Raw genomic sequence first — 19069 nt, forward strand, 5'->3', positions numbered from 1 at the left:
ACCTTGCTGTTAGACTTCCACAATGGCCCCATTGTGGGCTGGGCCCTGGGGTCCTGAAGGCCGCTCTGGCTGAGGCCCCGGGCCGCGGCCAGTTCCACATCTAAGCCGGTCCCCGGCCTGTCCGGACTCAGGGGGCTCTGACTCCGTCCATGCCCGCGCCCCGCAGGTCCTTGGATGAGGCTGTGAGCTCCGAGGCCCGCCGAGCATGGGGACCACGCTGCCCGCCGCGCTCGCTGCCCTGGGCGCTGCCCTGCTGCTGTCTTCCATCCAGGCAGAAGGTAAAGATTTGCTCTTGCTCCCTTCTCCAGGGGTTCGGCGTAATTCCAGCCAGGACAACCCCCCTCCTCCCTTCCCCCTGTCCTGCCACTGTGGCTTGCTGTGTGTGCTCTGATCTCTTGCTCTTCCTCCGGGAGAAACGCTCCCTCCTCCAGCGCTCAGGTCCAGCTCCTTTGTGTTCTGCTTAATCCGTTCCCTGTGTGCGGTTTCCCTGGCCTTGTCTATGCGGTGTGCTGTCCACACTGCCACCCTCCTGCCCGGCCCCCCGCGCCGGCCTCCGGGAGAGGCGATCGCCACTCCAGCGCCAGCGCCACCGGCCCGCCCCGAGGAGTGGACGCGGGGACACGGCTGCGCCTGCCGCCTGGGACCACTGGGGACCACCGGGGACCATGCGGAATAAAAGACTCCAACAGCGCGAGCTCCGCCTCCGTCTGCTTTGTGGGGAGCCCTGGGGCTGGGCCAAGGAGCCAGGGGCCAGCAGAGGGCAGCCCCAGGGCTGTGTGTGTGTGTGTGTGTGTGTGTGTATATGCGCGTGTGTGTGCACGTGTGTGCACGTGTGCATGTGTGTTGCCACTGGGCCTTAAACTCAGGGCCAGGGCACCCTCCTAATTTCTTTTTCCACACAAGGGGCTCTCTACCACTTGAGCCACAGCTCCACTTCTGGCTTTTTGGTGGTTCATGGGAGATAAGAGTCTCCTAGATTTCCCTGCCCCTGATGGCTTTGCAATTGAGATCTTCAAATCTCAACCTAGGAAGCAGCTTAGAATTTCAAGCATTTGCCACAGAGGCCCAGCTGAAAACATAAACAAACAAACAACCTTTAGCCCAACTTTTAGTTGAATCTTGTGTGAGCATTTGATGTTTTAATTTCCCCATTTGTAATAGAATCAGCCATTTTTATATATTGATTAATTTCATGGAGAGGTTGGCAATTATCATTGGAGAATGATACAGTAGTCTGATTCTACAAGATCAATGAGGTCATTCTATAAAAGACATCTATCTATCTATCTATCTATCTATCTATCGATCTATCGATCTATCGATCTATCTATCATATCTGCCTGCCTGCCTATATGTATGTATGTATGTATCTGTCTGTCTCATCTGTGTATCTATGTATCTCTATATATCTATCTATCATATCTGTCTCTTATCTCTGTTCTATTTCTATCTATCTATCTATCTATCTATCTATCTATCTATCTATCTATCTATCTATCTATCTATCTATTTGTTTTTCATTTAAAAGTGAAGTTAAATGAGAGCTTCCTCAGGTGATTTACCAGTGCAAGGGTAGGTTGTGCTTTTTTGAGGGACATGAGAAGGTAGAGGTATCTCATGATAATGCAGTTTTTTTGTTTGTTTTTTTTTGGTCCTTATAGCCCGGCTTGAACTCAGGGCCTTTAGCTTCCTGTGTGGCTTTTTTGCTCAAGGCTGTCCCTCTACTGTTTAAACCACTTCTATTGTGTCTGGGGTGGCACTGAACCATGATCCCCAGATCTTAGCCTTCTAAGTAGCCAGGGTTACAGGTGTGAACCACTAGCTCCCAGCAACACTGAAAATTTCAAATACTTTGGAGCTACAGGTATAGAAAGTTAAGATTGGGAAAATCAGTCTCCAAAATGTGTGGTATGTTTAGAAAAGTGTTATTAATTTTCTGCGAATGTCGAGGCTTTTCTGAGTGGTGTGGGTGAAGTGTTATTGAGACAAGAAAGCGTTTCAGTGTCGTTGTTAGGAAGGAATTTTATTTGAGGAACTTCTGGAAGGGCTACTAGAGATATTTTTAGCTAATTCATTGAAGTGGTTCATTTATTGCTCATTAAGAAAATAGTTACTTGATTTGAGAATTCTTAGGAAAAGAATTAGGTTGGAAATGATTGAAGTGGAAAAAATTGTGAATTGGATAATGGCTACTTAGCTACTTTGCTATCTACATTATTTATTAAATTTGTAATAATTTACATATGGATAGTTCTTTCTTTGACTTTCTTAATCTGTTTCTTCTCTTGTCTTTCATTTCCTTAGGTCAGGGTGTTTTAATAGACTTCATTTTTTTTGGGTGGGGGGAGGGCTTTATTTTCTAGTTTGGCCACCAAGCAGACATATGAGCCACATATATAACTTGGAATTTTCTTTTTTCCTTTTTCTGGTGCCAGTACTGAGGCTCAAACTCAGGTCCTTGAGCTTTCTTTTCTTTCTTTCTTTCTTTCTTTCTTTCTTTCTTTCTTTCTTTCTTTCTTTCTTTCTTTCTTTCTTTCTTTCTTTCTTTCTTTCTTTCTTTCTTTCTCTCTTTCTCTCTTTCTTTCTTTCTCTCTTTCTCTCTTTCTTTCTCCCTCCCTCCCTCCCTTCTTCCTTCCTTCCTTCCTTCCTCCTTCACCAGTCCTGGAGCTTGAACTCAGGGCCTGGGCACTGTCTCTGAGCTTCTTTTGCTCAAGGCTAGCACTCTATCACTTGAGCCACAGTGCCACTTCTGGCTTTTTCTGTTTATGTGGTACTGAGGAATCAAACCTAGGGATTCATGCATACTAGGCAATCACTCTACCACTAAGCCACACTCTGAGCCCATCCTTGAGCATTCCTTTGGCATTTTCCTCTCAAGGCTGGTGCTCTGCCACTTGTACCACTCCTCTACTTCCTGCTTTTTGCTGGTTAATTGGAGATAAGGGTCTCCAGGGCTTTCTGCCCAGACTGGCTTCAAATCTGAATCCTCCTGTGGAGCTACGATTTATAGATATGAGCCAGCAGGGCCCGGCAGAAATTTTCTTATTGTCACACTAAATAAGCAAAAAGGAAGAGAGGAAAATAAAATTTGTAATATATTTTATTTAACCAAATATTATTTCAATATGAAAGGAATCTAAAAATGATTAGTGGAGATATTTTGCATTTTTTTTGTGCTAGCGTTTTTGAAACGGGGTGTGGATTTTATACTTGCAACACATTTTATTTTGGACTGGCTACAGTTCAAGTGTCCACATGTGTCTGGCTGCTTTCTTGCTGGACAGCACAGCTCTGGTGTTAACTACCAGCTAAGTGGCCAGGAACTTGGGAAGGATGAAGAAAATTTGTGGCCAAAACCTTTCTGGGGACAATGGACTGGTAAGAATTTTCCTGAAATCTTTCTGTTGGGGACACTTGAAAATTGAAACTTGGGTCTCTGTTTGGTACTATGCCAGTTAGACCTTAGTCCTCAAGTACAAATAATTACTTTTTCTTTTCCATGAGTCATACGTCACTCTTAAATTCATACCATCTCACTACTTCCTATTTGTTATTATACTTTATATACTGACAACTCAATACTTTTTGTTTTGGTATTCATTGAAAGGTTTTGGCATTCCCTCTTTAAAAAGATAGTGATAGCTTTTTGTTCTATCTTTTTTTAGAAATGATTTTTATAAAGGTGATGTACAGAGGGGCTACAGTTTCATAAGTCAGGTAATAAGTATAGTTCTTTTTGGACATTGTCACCCTTGTGTTCTGTCATTTTTTCTTCTGTCTACTTACATGAAAAATTATATTTTTCATAATATTGTACCTTGTGTTATGGAGATAAAGTTGAATTTTTTTGTCTTTGTTTTTCTAGCCATAAAATACACTTTACCAAGCTTTTAACCTAGCTAATACTCTTTATGGCCTGCATTATATACATTCTTTTGAGTTCATATATCACGTTAACTATTTCTGAGAAAACTTGATACTTCGCATTGAAGTTCTCTGAGAATTGGACATCTTTCTAATTAATCTAGAATTTGAGGGATATAGATTTTTTGAAAGACAGTTTTAATTTTATCTTATTTTCCTTCCTTCCTTTCTTTCTTTCTTTCTTTCTTTCTTTCTTTCTTTCTTTCTTTCTTTCTTCTTTCCTTCCTTCCTTCCTTCTTTCCTTCCCCTCTCTCTTTCTTTCCTTCTTTCTTTGTCAATCCTGGAGCTTGAACTCTGGGCCTGGGCACTGTCCCTCAGCTCTTCAGCTCCAGACTAGCACCCTACCACTTGAGCCACAGTGCTATTTCCCGTTTTCTGGTGGTTAATTGGAGATAAGAATCTCAAAGCCCAGGCTGGCTTTAAACTGCTGTTCCTCAAATCTCAGCCTCCTGAGTAGATAGGATTACAGGCAAAAGCCACGGGACACCCAGTTTATCTTTCTTAAAATGTCCTAAATCCTGCCAATTCCTGTAATGAAACATCTTATCAGAACAAAATATACATAGCACAGTGTTTTTTTTCCTTAAATTTCATTTTATTGTAAAGATGCTGTACAGAGGGGTTACAGTTACATGAGTAAGGTAATGAGTACATTTCTTGACAAGAAATGTAAGCGTAGTGTTTTGCTAACAAAATACATTATGCATAATATAAAACTACTGGCTACACATACTTAAATTTTTATCTCTTCACTATTAACATTCGAGTTGTATGATGATAGATTAGTTTGTTCTTCCTAACATTAGTTCTGTTTCTCTTGATTCACACCCACATTCTATGAAAGTATGGCTGCTTGCAAATAGGATCCACCTGAAGTTAATTTACATATGAAATACCCTACTATTAGCAGTTTTAAAGCATTGTGTCTAGACTGAGAGTGCAGTGGTGGTTGTAAATTGCTTTAATGTAAAAGATTTTCAAAATCAATAAAATACATTTTTGCAGCAATTGAAGTTGATATGCGTCACACACACTTGCCTACTTTGGTGCTATTTATTTTTTTCATGGAGCAAACATCACCTGGTCAAATTGACTGACAGTTCGGAAAGGTTAGAACATAGGTTAGAACAAGCAGACAGTAAAGCTCAATGAACTGCTGGTTTTAGACATGCCTGTCGGCCATTTTTCTCTACTGTTGAATCCTGAGTACCACAGCTGAGTCTCTGTGACTACCTTAGAATCCTCTGGAATGTTCAAGACTTCTCCCCACAGTGAACTTTTCAGTTTATCTGGAACCCCGGTCATTTGGAATCAGCAAGGTGGGCTGCTGTTGACCTTCAGCAGTTTTAACCTAATGTCCGCTGCTTCAGGTCATTTCCTTCCAAGGTTGGTGGTACTGTTTTTTTTCCATGTACTGAATTTTTTTTTTAAAGCATGCTCAGGCCAGTTGTGTCTGCCTTTGCATTAAATTTGTCCTGAGCCATTACTATTGGAGCAATATTTTATAATGATATTCTTAAAAACCTATTTCTATCAACATCTCCTGCATGTTTATTCTATTAAGGGATGACTTCAGCTAAGCCTGGTAATCGGATGACAGACAGGAAAAATGTTGAGTAAGTCAACGGTGCATGTAGATTAATAGTTTAGTCTCACTGCCTGTGTATGGATAGTCAGGAAGTAATAGTGTCTTGTAATAGTGTACCCAATAAAAAGCAAAGCCATCTGCTACAGTTGGAAGTAGCAGTTCATTAAAATACATGTTGGCTTATTTCCAGCAAAACATGCTATTAATACTATATAAATATCTAATGCCAGTTGGATCCTGATTCATGTCTTAGAGCCTGACTTTTATAGATACCTAAAAGAGACAGAGGCAAAATGCTAACTCCCAAAGAATTCCTTCAGACTAAATCATTTAAAGAAGACATGGCCCAAAATTGTCTTCCTTTTACGACTTGTTGCAGGGGAGATCATTTTGATTGCATTGACCATGCACTGACAGTGAGTCAGTCCAAAGCTGCATGATGAGGCATGAACATTGCCAAGAGAATATCATTATAAAATATTTTGGAGATGTCTTTGTGTAATGACTATTGTACATGGAGGCTTTTGTGGATTGTGGGAGACTAAATACAAGCCAACATTTCATTGACACATGCATGGTGCTATACAGTTCTGTATGTAAACTATTCCTTTCTGTACTTTCCAATATTTCCTGTCATTGACCGCTCAAGTTTGGATGTGCAGTTATGTCTTCCGGTGACTGAAACTCCTGCACTGTTTTCTTTAAGTTCTGTAAACAAATGTCCATTAAATACACATTGATGTTGTCTTTTCATAATTAACCAATGTTCTGTAGGGGACCATACTGGCATTTTTAATTTAAAATGCCACCTCTAGTATGGAGTATGCCTGCTGTAAGGGAAATTACAATTTGGGTTTGCACCTTGAGAGCACACAGCAAGTTGGTGTAAACTGTTAGAATCTTAAGTTTTATAAACATCCCTATTTCACTCTTCCCACACTTACCAATTATCAACATCCCTTATTATCACTTGTGAGTATTCATTTTTCTGGATATGAATATACATTTTTTTCCAGTCCTGGGGCTTGAACTCAGGGCCTGGGCACTGTCTCTGAGCTGATTTTGCTTAAGGCTAGCATTCTACCACTTGAGTCACAGCACCACTTTCTGCTTTTTCTGTTTGTGGTAGTGAGGAATCGAACCCAGGTTTTTTTATGCATGCTAGGCAAGCATTCTACCACTAAGCCCTGAATATACATTTAAATGTATATTCCCCCATGGGAAACATACAAAGTTTCCTACATTTTTCCTTCCCATTCAAATACATTTTTAAATTTTTGTCACAGAGATTCATCCAGCATCAATTAATAACAAGGCACCAATGTGGAGAAGGAACCCCAAATTCTTTTCCACATTATGGGGGAAAAGTATTATGTTAATGTCCAAAATTAACTTCTATGGTTGTAAGCAGGTAGTGATTTGGCATGCTTATTCGAAATGCACTCAGCATGTATTGAAATTCCTTTAATTGTTACGTGAATTGTTTGCATATGTGGTTATTATATGTGATTTCATTGTACTTGTATGTACTTGTATCCAAACATGTTTGTATTAGGCTTGATTTTGCTGGCCATTCTTGAATGACCTAGCAATTCAAGAATCAGAAGTGTTTTGTGCTTGTCGTCTATAATATGTATACTCTCTGATGTTTTCTCACCCTTTGTCAGCTTTTAATTTTATCCTCATCCAACAAGATATCTTTTATATATTTGTTGGAAACAAATTTATGCAAAGACAACTTTAGTAAGCTTTGCTCAACATAAATTATTATATTGGCCATTTGGTAACACTGGACAATGTAACTGATATCACATCTCTCTTTTGCAGTTGACCCACCTTCAGACTTGAATTTTAAAATTATAGATGAAAATACTGTTCACATGTCATGGGCCAGGCCAGTGGATCGCATCAAGGGTTACAGAATAACAGTGGACCCCACAACAGGTAGGTTGCAGGATACGGAGGAAAGAGACATCAAAGATGCTTTAATGTAGTGTCCTCTTCTTCTTCCATTCCATCACAAAGAATAAGCCTAGTGATTGTGGTTAATGTCACCAGATCCTTTGTAGATCTGCCCTTCTCGAGCTCAAGACCCACAGTTGTATTTTTGTGAAGTTGAGCTTTATTGATACAGTTTTTTGTGTTGATCTACTGTTATTAATAACAGACATTTGCAGGGCACGGGTGGCTCACACATATAACCCTGGCTACTCAGAAAGCTGAGTTCTGAAGACTGCAGTTTGAAGCCAGCCCAGGCACAAAAGTTAGGGGAACTTTTATTTCCAATTCAACAGCAAGAAATGGAGATGTGGTTCACGTGGTAGAGTGCCAGACTTGAGTGAAAAAGCTAGAGGACAGGACCCAGGCCCTGAGTTCAAGCTCTGGCATTGGCACAATAAATGGACTTTTAATTAGTTTTTTAAAAATGAAACAAAGCAAAACAAAGGCTGTTTCAGTTTTCTCCATTGTTATCTTTAGTGTTAGTGATGTTTCCCAAATATGGAGAGCAAATGTCTTTTGATTAAACTTTTAGTTCTAAAATAAAGGTGGGAGAATCACCATTTCCAGTGGCCAAGTGGTAAAAAGTCTTCACTGGTGATAGTAGAGAAGGAGGTCAACACAGCTTCTCTCCAGAGCTGTGTTTAGTTATCTTTTGGTCTTAAGAATGCCAATGAATAGGGATACAAGTGGACCCATTGCAACAATGAGACGTACAAGTCGTTATGTCGAAAATGAACTTTACAACTTTGGTGGGGGGGGGGAGGAAGGTTGGGTGGGGGGGGTGGGGAGGAGGATGGGATGGGAAGGGGAAACAAAGGAGGAGGCTACAATGCTTGATAAGAAATGTACTCATTATCTTGCCCATGTAATTGTAACCCTCTGTACAGTATTTTCACAATAAAAAGAAAAGAAAAGAAAAAAAAAAGAATACCAAAGAATTAAAGTGTTCATTTATTGGGGAAAATTTTTTAAAAAAGAATTAAGATGAGAGCCAAAAAAATGGTGAATAATTTATTTTTCCTCTACACCTTTTCTACTTTTTTTTCTTTTTTTTTATTGTGAAAATACTGTGCAGAGGGGTTACAATTACATGGGCAAGATAATGAGTACATTTCTTATCAAGCATTGTAACTTCCTCCTTTGTTTCCCCTTCCCATCCCTTCCATCCTCCCCCCATCCCCCCACCCAATCCTCCCCACCCCCCACCTTTTCTACTTTTTAAATACGTTTTCAGTTAAGTAAACTTTTAAAATTTGAAAGCAGAAGAACAGCTCAAATAAGGTCCATCCAGTTTCTACATACTGGAAATTTCTGACTCCTAACAGTATAAATCTGGCCTTGGGACCCCCAATCAGCAGGTCCCCAATATCTTAATGTCCTTGGGGTGCTGGTTGGTGCTGTACATTTTACGTAGGAACCAAGAATACTTCTCAGGCTCTATTGCACATACTTCCTTTCCTAATTAAGTTTTGATGAAAATTTAATGTACTTACAATATTAATAGGTGCTTAGTCTTTATAAACTACCATAATTATTGATTAACCTGGGACTCAACAGAAGCTAAAAGGAAATACCTTGTCATTATTTAAATAAATACTCACATGCTGTACCTTGCACTATTTCTACCTAATGAAGCAATTTAGAATACCCATTAAGGTATAGATCCATTGGAGCATGGACAATATATTGTTTCACTTGAGGGGTTAATTTAATAAAAAAACCCAAGAGGTTTATTTTCCTTCAACTTGGTTCCATCCCTTGTTTCACTATACCTGCTCTCTTCCAATGTGTGTTTTAAATTAAAAAATTTGCTTTAGAACTTATTTATAAACATTTGGCTATCCATTGTTAGTCTTCAAAGGTGCTGAGGGATTGTGGGTGTGATATTCTGGTATACCTTTAATCTAGAAGAGTCTGGAACCTTCAAAAGTATTGAATATGATGATAAATAAAGGCCATGCTAATGCTTACTTAAAAATTTAAGATTCATGAGAGATGATATGTATTGTACTCGTAAAATGACATGTTGAATGAAAACTCTTTTATACAATTACTTAAAGATAATAAAAAGAAATGAAATGGTATTAGAAACACATTATGAATAGTTTGAGGAGCCATGCATTGGTGGCTCATGCTTGTAATCCTAACTACTCAGGAGGCTGAGATCTGAGGATCATGGTTCAAAGCCAGCCCAGGCAGGCAGAAAAGTCCATGAGACTCTTATCTCCAATAAACTCGTCAGAAAAGACCAGGAGTGGCACTCTGGCTCAAGTGGAAAGTGCTAGCCTTGAGCAAAAGAAGATTAAGAACAGTGCCCAAGACCTGAGTTCAAGCTCCATGACTGGGGGCCGGGGGGGGGGGGGGATGGGTTGAATAGTTTGAAGGCAAAATCGGTTCCAAAGATTGGTGATAGAAGTGGCAGAGTCTGGCTTGAGAAGAGAAAAAAAAAAAAAAGAAATGGGAAAAAAAACCACTCAAGTTCTTGGTTTGGGAAGACAATTAAGAAGTAATGTTTAGATATCCTGAAAAGTGCATGTATTGAATATGTTCAGATTTTTGGGAATTGCAGTTATGTTATACTTGAAACTATTTAACTCCATTCCTATCTTTTCTTTCTCTCATTCCAGATGGGCCCACTAAAGAGTTCACCCTTTCAGCCAGTACCGTTGAAACTTTGTTATCAAACCTTATACCTGAAATAGAGTACATAGTGACAATTACTTCATATAATGAAGTAGAAGAAAGTGTACCAGTGATAGGCCAACTAACAAGTAAGCGGACATAAAAATTCATGCGCTTTTGTATATTTTGTTTCATGAAGCATTTTTCCAAGTTGAGATGTAACCTTTTATTGGGAGGAGTTAATTGATATCAGCACTAACCAACCTTTCTGGGATGTGAGTTATTACAGAGTATGAATAATTCATTCCTGACTTAGAACTTTGGTATTTGGAAGTAGCAGAAATGCTGTAAATGAAAGTTATGTAACCCATTCTACTTCTTCCCAGGCAATAATGTATCTCCAAAATCTCACTAAACTAATTTTATTTGCAAGGAACTGCTTATTTAGCAGGTTGACCAGCTAGCCATGATCATATATTTAAAATAAAATGTCAAAGAACAGTATTCTTTCTCTCCTTCTCTCTCACGTGTTCTTTCCTTTTGCAATAATGAAGTTTTCCTCAGTTCAAACAGGTGGTCCGACAAAGCCAGGAGAAAAGAAACCTGGAAAAGCAGAGATACAAAGTAAGTATTTTTGCTTGGCTTTCTAATCTAAATAAATCTGAACATACACTGGTTATAAACATAAACATAGCATAAATATAAACAAAGGCTGATCTCATTCCTGTAGTAATTTCTATATGCATTCAAAGAGCCTATAGTAAATATAGAGAAATACATAATTATGTAGTTGTAATGCTGAATTTTTACTTTCTAGCCAATTTTCCACTCTAAGACAAATAGATAGACATTGATAATGCAGGTGGCTCATACCTATAATCTTAGCAACTATGGAGGCTGAGATCTGGAGGGTCATTATTTGAAGCTAGCCAGGGCAGAAAAGTCCAAGAGAATTCATCTCCATTTAACCAGCAGAAAGCTGAATTAGAGGTGTGACTTAAGCAGTAGAGCACCAGTACCCTGCGTTCAAGCCCCAGAATCAACAAAATGAAATTGATGGACATAAAACAAATATGAGGCTGAAGCAATGCCCTCACTTAGCTGTTCAACTGTCTTGAAAATATATTTCTAAGTCTAGCTGGGTGTTGGACTCATCTCTATGATACTTGCATCCTTAGCTGATGACAGTATTCAAAACCTTTTCCAGAATCTCTGTAAGATTTCTCTAAGAAATTGGTGCATTTGTTGACTTGGATGTAGCTAAGTGGTAAAGCTCTTACCTGGCAAGGGCAATATCCTGAGTTTGATCCCTAGTTACCCACCTCTCACCCCTGAGAAGAAGAGAAGAAATTGATGCATTCATAATCAGATGAAAGTAATTTTATTCAATCTAAGTTTTGTGGTCAATAGCCTCTTTTTCTTTCTTATACTGCTTTGTTTGCTTTACCAGCACAGATGCTTGGAGGTTTCTTGGTCTTCTAATTTTGCCACTTTGTAAAAGTTGCATTTGTGATCCAGAATGACAGTAATAAGATTCTGAGCACAAAGGTCTCCTTATCTGGAAATCTTCCTTCCAGATGACTGTTGATCTTCCTTTCAAATGCCTAAAAATGTGAAATGAAGTTTACGCTATACACTTACAATACTAAACTTTTCTCCAAACCATCAACAGTTATTCCAAACCAATGCATTATGCTAAATATAGGCATTGTAAATAGACATAAGCTGGTCTATTAAATAGTTTGAAAAAATTATTTAAGCTTGCAACTTGTATTTGGCTTGCACATTTTTCCAGGACCTTTTCCTTCTCGTAGCCAAAATATTTCTTTTATTATCTACCAACTGACTTGGAAGGACAAAAACATCTTCAGAGAATTCACTCAGAGCTGTCTTATAAATACAGATTTTCATGAAAACCAGCCTGGGCTCTTTACTATAGAAAAAGAAAGGTGACATACTCACTTATGAAAACTGATAATTGCATTTTGGGACTTTAAGAACAGACATTGTTTTAAATTTTTGAGTTAAAATGATCATTTCTCTTTCTTTTCTTTTCTTTTTTGTTTTTTTGGTCCAGTCGTGAGGCCTGAACTCTGGACCTGGGCACTGTCCCTCAGCTCTTCAGCTCAAGGCTAGCGCTCTACCACTTGAGCCACAGCGCCACTTCTGGCTTTTTTTTTCTTTTTGCTTATGTGGTGCTGAGGAATCGAACCCAGGGCCTCAGGCATGCAAGGCAAGTGCTCTACCACTGAGCCACCATCCCAGCCCTCATTTTTCTTTCTTTAGTGAAGTAGCCATAGTTGTCAAAACTGAGAGCATTGATATTAAAGACAAAACATTTTAGCCACTGTATAATTTTAGGCTTTATTAGACTCAATCTTCTAGATTACTTGGTTTTGTGTCATTTGTGGGGCTTGAACTCTGGGCCTGGGCGCTGTCCCTCAGCTCTTCAGCTCAAGGCTAGCGCTCTACCACTTGAGCCACAGCACCACTTCCGGCTTTTTTCTTTTTGCTTATATGGTGCTGAGGAATTAAACCCAAGGCTTCTATTTGTGTCCATAAAACTTTATATTCTTTTGTGAATGTGAATGAAGAAAAATAGATGCATCCTAGTGAATAGAATGATTTAGAAAGACAATTTTATGGTGTTGACTTGTGTGTATTAATGATGGATCTATTTGATAATATATCACTTAAAAATCTATATCCAATGTATTTCAGAATGCTCTGTCAGTGCCTGGACTGATTTAGTTTTCCTTGTGGATGGATCGTGGAGTGTGGGAAGAAATAATTTCAAGTACATTTTGGACTTCATTGCTGCCCTTGTGTCTGCGTTTGACATTGGAGAGGAGAAAACACGGGTTGGCGTTGTTCAGTACAGTTCTGATACCAGGACTGAATTTAACCTAAACCAGTATTACCAAAGAGATGAGCTGCTCGCTGCAATAAAAAAAATCCCATACAAAGGAGGCAATACAATGACAGGTATTTTCCACAGACTTCACGATTGCTTCCAATTAGTGCCTGTCTGTTTTGGGAAAAAGTGAAGAATCCATCGATTATCATACATGAAACCCTTTTGGGATAAACCAATAACATTTGACTTGGGCAATATGGGATGGTAGAGAGTGAATGCATGCGTTTCCTTTTCTCTTTAGGGGATGCTATTGATTATTTGGTGAAGAACACTTTCACGGAATCTTCTGGAGCAAGAGTTGGCTTTCCTAAAGTGGCAATTATTATTACGGATGGCAAATCCCAGGATGAAGTGGAAATTCCAGCACGAGAGCTTCAGAATATTGGAGTTGAAGTGTTTTCTTTGGGTGAGTGAGATCTGGCTAGTTTTTTCACAGAGATCTACGTGGTGGCTGGGGAGAGGAAGGAAGGTTGGATTTCTCCAGGAACCAGGGAAGAGGTTATTACAAGTGTTTACCGCATTTTATAGTGTACTATGAAGCCAAATTGTCTTTGAGCAACCTTCTGCTTATCTTTTCCCCTCCTATAATTCCTTTTGAATATGCATTCAGTGAGGTGAAAATCACATTCTTTGCCAGCTCTCTACTTTTCAAAAAATACTGGGCCAAGGATTCTAATAAAGATCCTTCTTGTATTATCATTAAGCAACTTTTATGTGCTTTCTGTATTACGTAATCCTCAAAGAATTCAGAGGGCTCAGCTCATTCAGGACTTTGGAAGAAGAAAGTATTATCTTTACAGATGGCAGAGACAAATGATGGCATGGTTAAGATCAGAGCTCACTCTGTTTTACTAACCATTTGCTTTCCTCTTTGGCTGGTCACTTTATGGGAAATATAAAATGTCTCTGTCATCTGAAACAGTTTGCACATTTGTTATAGAGCAGAGTAATTCTGGCTTTTGACTTCAGAAGAATTTGAAAATAGTTTCATCTTTGTTTTTTGTTTTTTTTTTTTGGTGGCAGTCCTAAGGTTTGAACTCTGGGCCTGAGTTTCTGCTCAAGGCTAGTGCTCTACCACTTGAGGCACAGCTCCACTTCTGGCTTTTAGTGATTATTGGAAATATGAGTCTCACAGATTTTTCCTGCCCATGCTGGCTCTGAACCATGATTTTCAGATCTCAGCCTCCTGAGTAGCTGGGATTTCATATGTGGGCCACTTGTATCCGGCTGGTTTGAGTTTTGAATGATTGAGCAAACCAAGAACTTCTTCAACTCAGCCCCTTTTCCAGTTCAATATGCCCTTGACATTGGTGTTTTTTTTTTAAGGTATTAAAGCTGCAGATGCCAAAGAACTGAAGCAAATTGCATCTACCCCTTCACTGAACCACGTTTTCAATGTGGCCAACTTCGATGCCATTGTGGATATTCAGAATGAGATAATCTCTCAGGTGTGCTCTGGGGTGGATGAACAGCTAGGTGAGCTGGTTAGTGGAGAAGAAGGTGAGTGCAATAGTGTGACCAGCTTCCTTGGGTTGGGCATTTTTTGTCTGGTGACATTGATCACTTTACAGGTGTTCTACCAGTGGTTGTATTTATTCAACATACCCTCATTATTATCTAATTTTAAACATCATTCATTTCTCATTATGGACCTTGTTAATGCCATCTGCATTATCCCACCCCCTCCAGTGGAAGGCTCGATAAAATATTTGTATCACTGTAAAATTCCTAGAACTTTTTTTTTTGTGTGTGGGGGGGGAGAAGTTCTGATGTTCTCTTCTCTTTAAGACACTTTTGGCATATTTTCTATGTACAGTCAGGCTCTCCTTTGTGTGTGTGTGTGTGTGTGTGTGTGTGTGTGTGTGTGTGTGTGTGCTGGGGCTTGAACTCTGGGCTTCTCAGTCTTGCCTGACGTTTTCACTCAAGGCTAGTACTTTACTAGTTGAATCACACCTCCACATCTCACCTTTTGTTGATTGATTGGAGAAAAAAATCTCATAAATTTGTCTGCCTAGCCTGGCTTAAAATTGTGATCCTCAGCTCTCAGCCACCTGGGTAGCTAGCATCATAGGAGTAAATAAATTACTGCCTTTAGCAAGGTGTGGTAGATGAATTTGTGACTTTGTGTATTCACGTCCTGCATGCTGATTGAAGAAAAAAACAACAACTTCTGGGAAGTTGTCCTGAAGGCTACTTGATTAAAAAAAAGGAAAGTTCTGGAAAGTTGATTCCAGTGGCAAATATAGCATTTTGGAGATCTGTCTGAAATTTGTTAAACTATTTTGTTAATTGTTAAATGCATGACCAAGTGCTACAGGAAAGACCAAAATCATTCAGATTATTGATATATACATATCAATATACATGTTATACACCATTATGATACTTCTACTTGGTAGCATTTGGAATATAGTTGAACTTTATTTTCATTTTGAATTAAGTGGGATTAAAATTAGTTAAAAACCTAATCTCTTATTTAAGAACTAGGAATTGCTTTCTCTTTCTTGGTATGTTATGAAGTATTTTCTTAACAATCGTAGTTAGGATATAATGACATTATAGCATTTTCTTATGACATTATTAAAAGAGGAAAGCATGCTGACATTGAGTGAATTATCAATTTAACACATTTTTTGAGTATCTCTGAGACTTGAAGATATAGATAATGGGTAATATGTTAAAACTAGGATGAAAATTCTGTCTAGTGCATTAGAAGTTAGATATTCTAATATCATTAGTTTTTCTTAAAGCCTTTTCTTTTTTTTTTCTGTCTACTTGGGCTTGAACCATGCCTCTAGTCCAGCATTTTTGTTGGCAGATAGGAGATAAGTTCTTCTGGTCTTTCTGCCCAGAATGACATTGAAATGTGACCCTCAGACCTCAGCCTCCAGAGTAGCTAGGATGGCAGGGGTGTGAGTCTCCGGTGCTGGCTCAAATGCTTCCCTTGGGCCACACTTTTCAGCAACCAGGTCCTAGTCACTATTCGTTCAATCCACGTGGGCCTGGGGGAGGGCGGGAGCAGACGAGTCCTTTCTGACATGTCCACTATTACAATTGTATAAGCAGAGTCCTTTCTGACATGTCCACTATTACAGTTGTATAAGCAGAATTAGCCCTGACGTCCAGACCTCAAGACGTCATTAGCAGATTTGCATCCCGTTGCTGTTGATCACGGTGTCTCCTTGTTAACGTTTTAGTTGTTGAGCCTCCTTCAAACCTCGTCGCCTTGGAAGTGTCATCCAAGTACGTCAAGCTGCGCTGGGATCCTTCTCCCAGCGCTGTGACCGGCTACAAAGTGCTGCTTACACCCCTGGCCCCGGGCAGCCGCCAGCACGCGCTCAGTGTGGGGCCTCAGACCACCTCGCTCAACGTCCGTGACCTGTCTTCAGACACTGAGTACCAGATCAGCGTGTCTGCCATGAAGGGCCTCACGTCCAGCGAGCCCGTGTCCATCCTGGAGAAGACCCAGCCCATGAAAGTACAAGTGGGTGGGTCGCGTCATTACATCTGCAATACTGGAAAGGGCCATTGGACAGGATGCCAGGCCATGTGGGACTTCCTTTCCTAGTATTATTAGCTTTAAGTGTTGGTGCAAAGGGATGAGAGGACAAGGTTTTGTGTCCACATCCACTTCCACCCTCCTTTCCCCAACTCCCTCAAGGGCCTGGTTCTGTTTTTACACGTGTACATTGAATAGTATGACTGTGTTCTCCATCCTTCCCATCTCCATTGTCTACCCACCCCTTGATCTCTCCCCCAACACCTTAATTCCAGCTTCCTGGTATTCATTCTGTCAGACTGTAAGTTAGTTGTTCAAAGTTAGTTGTATATGCTCCTGCATATACAAACTCCAGCACTGAAATATATACCTGTATATATATATATATTATATGAATATATATATGCACATCTATACAGTCAGGAATGTGTACCTGTATATGCCATATACAGGTATATATGCATATGACTCTAATTTTTACACATACATTTATAAATTAAATCTAACTTCCACATATGGAACAAAAAACTCCCACATGTCCTTTGTTTCTCTGGGCCTGACTTACTTCGCTTGACATAATTTTTTCCAGGTCCATCTATATCTCTGTAAATGACATGATATCATCCTTCCTGATCAATGAGTAAAGTTCCATTGTGTATGTACACCCCATTTTCAGGCTTTATTTAAAAAAAATCCCCCACAGTTCTTTGGGCGAACCATGCTTACTAAGAGAGGCAGAGGTGTGGGTTGGAAGCAGATTTGTGAAAGCTTAAGGAATTTAATTTTTCTTCACAGAGTGCTCTCGTGGTGTGGATATAAAAGCAGATATTGTGTTTTTGGTTGACGGTTCCTACAGCATTGGGATTGCAAACTTTGTGAAAGTGAGGGCGTTCTTGGAAGTTCTTGCAAAAAGTTTTGAGATTTCACCAAACAGAGTCCAGATCAGCCTTGTCCAGTACAGCAGGGATCCTCATACGGAATTCACGTTGAAAGAATATAACAGAGTTGAAGACATCATTAAAGCCATCAACACCTTTCCCTACCGAGGGGGCTCCACTAACACCGGCAAAGCAATGACGTATGTCAGAGAGAAAATATTTGTGCCGAACAAGGGTTCAAGAAGCAATGTACCGAAGGTCATGATTCTTATCACTGATGGCAAATCGTCGGATGCGTTCAGAGATCCTGCTATAAAGCTGAGGAACTCGGATGTTGAAATCTTTGCAGTTGGTGTGAAGGATGCTGTGCGCTCGGAATTGGAAGCCATTGCCTCTCCTCCTGCGGAGACCCACGTGTTCACGGTAGAAGACTTCGATGCCTTTCAGAGGATATCTTTTGAACTCACACAGTCTATCTGTCTTAGAATTGAGCAGGAATTGGCAGCTATAAAGAAGAAAGGTTAGTAGACTTCGTGAGGTTAAAGTTATTTCCTTGCCACAGTCTTCTTGCTCTAACATTATAGAATGTACCTCGTCATCATTTTATTTTTAGCTTAATCTTTAAGTAGTTGTACAAAGGGGTTCCAATTCAATAGCCACCTTTTCCATCATTTCCTCCCTTATGTCTGTCTTGATCTCATTCCCATTTCTTCTTCCTTTGATCTTCTTTCTTCTTCTTCCTCCTCCTCCTCTTCCTCCTCCTTTTCCTCCTCCTCCTCTGCTTCTTCTTCTCCTCCTCCTCCTCCTCTTCCTTCTCCTCATTCCTAGTCTCCTCCTCCTCCTCTTCCTCTTCCTCCTCTTCTTCCTTCTCCTCCTTCTCCTCCCTGGTCTTTTCCTCCTCCTTGCTCTCCTCCTCCTCCTCCCCCGTCCCCTCCCCCAGTCTCCTCCTCCTCCTTTCTCCTGCTGTTGTATTGGGTCTTGAACTCAAGGCCTTGCACTTTTGTTTGTCATCTTTGCTCAAGGTTGACACTCTACCACTTGAGCCACACATCCACTTCTAGCATGTTTTTGCTGGTTACTTGGAGACAAGAGTCTTATAGACTTATCTGTCCAGGCTGGCTTAGAACTGCAATTCTCAGGTCTCAGCCTCTTGAGTAGCTAGGATTATAGACATGAGCCACTAGCGCCTAGCTGCTTCTTTTTCATTTGCAGGAAAAGGTAGCATTCATATGTTGTTGAACACTATCAAACTTCGCGTATTTAACTCTGTTATGACTTCTTCACTGCTGAAAAGTTGTTTAGCCACAAGTGTCATGAGATATTTCTCTTCTTAGATTCTCGGTAGGTGTACTAATATCTTTGTCATAGAGAACTAAATGAGTATCTTCTTGTGTTGGATACTGAGTTTGGCCCTTTGAACAAGAGGTGTCCAGAACATAGTCCTGGATCTTTGATTAATTCAATGTATTCCTCTTCCAGAGATCGTTTTTGGCATGATTTCTCACATCTGGAGTTTCCTATTTTCCTTTCTCCCTGTGTTTAAATTCTGTTTACCAGTGTGCAGTGAGCTACACCCTCGCTCTCCTGGCACCTTTTCTGACAGATGTAGTCCCTTGACAACCCGCACAGTCACTTTTATT

The 19069-nt window shown here is 40.0% G+C and overlaps 1 protein-coding gene across 1 annotated transcript in view; it reads left to right on the forward strand.

The window, feature by feature from the left end:
- The first annotated feature begins 205 nt into the window (after window positions 1-205).
- Window positions 206-19069, forward strand: part of Col12a1 (collagen, type XII, alpha 1) — a 127933-nt gene continuing 109069 nt past the window's right edge. The window contains exons 1-9 of the mRNA XM_013034114.1: window positions 206-278; window positions 7340-7456; window positions 10141-10284; window positions 10700-10759; window positions 12857-13120; window positions 13294-13458; window positions 14379-14552; window positions 16250-16540; window positions 17347-17949. Of these exons, the coding sequence (XP_012889568.1) occupies window positions 206-278; window positions 7340-7456; window positions 10141-10284; window positions 10700-10759; window positions 12857-13120; window positions 13294-13458; window positions 14379-14552; window positions 16250-16540; window positions 17347-17949 (1891 nt within the window). The remainder of the gene's footprint in view (window positions 279-7339; window positions 7457-10140; window positions 10285-10699; window positions 10760-12856; window positions 13121-13293; window positions 13459-14378; window positions 14553-16249; window positions 16541-17346; window positions 17950-19069) is intronic.

This window comes from Dipodomys ordii, unplaced genomic scaffold (assembly GCF_000151885.1).
Source record: "Dipodomys ordii isolate 6190 unplaced genomic scaffold, Dord_2.0 Scaffold182, whole genome shotgun sequence".
Lineage (NCBI taxonomy): Eukaryota > Metazoa > Chordata > Mammalia > Rodentia > Heteromyidae > Dipodomys > Dipodomys ordii.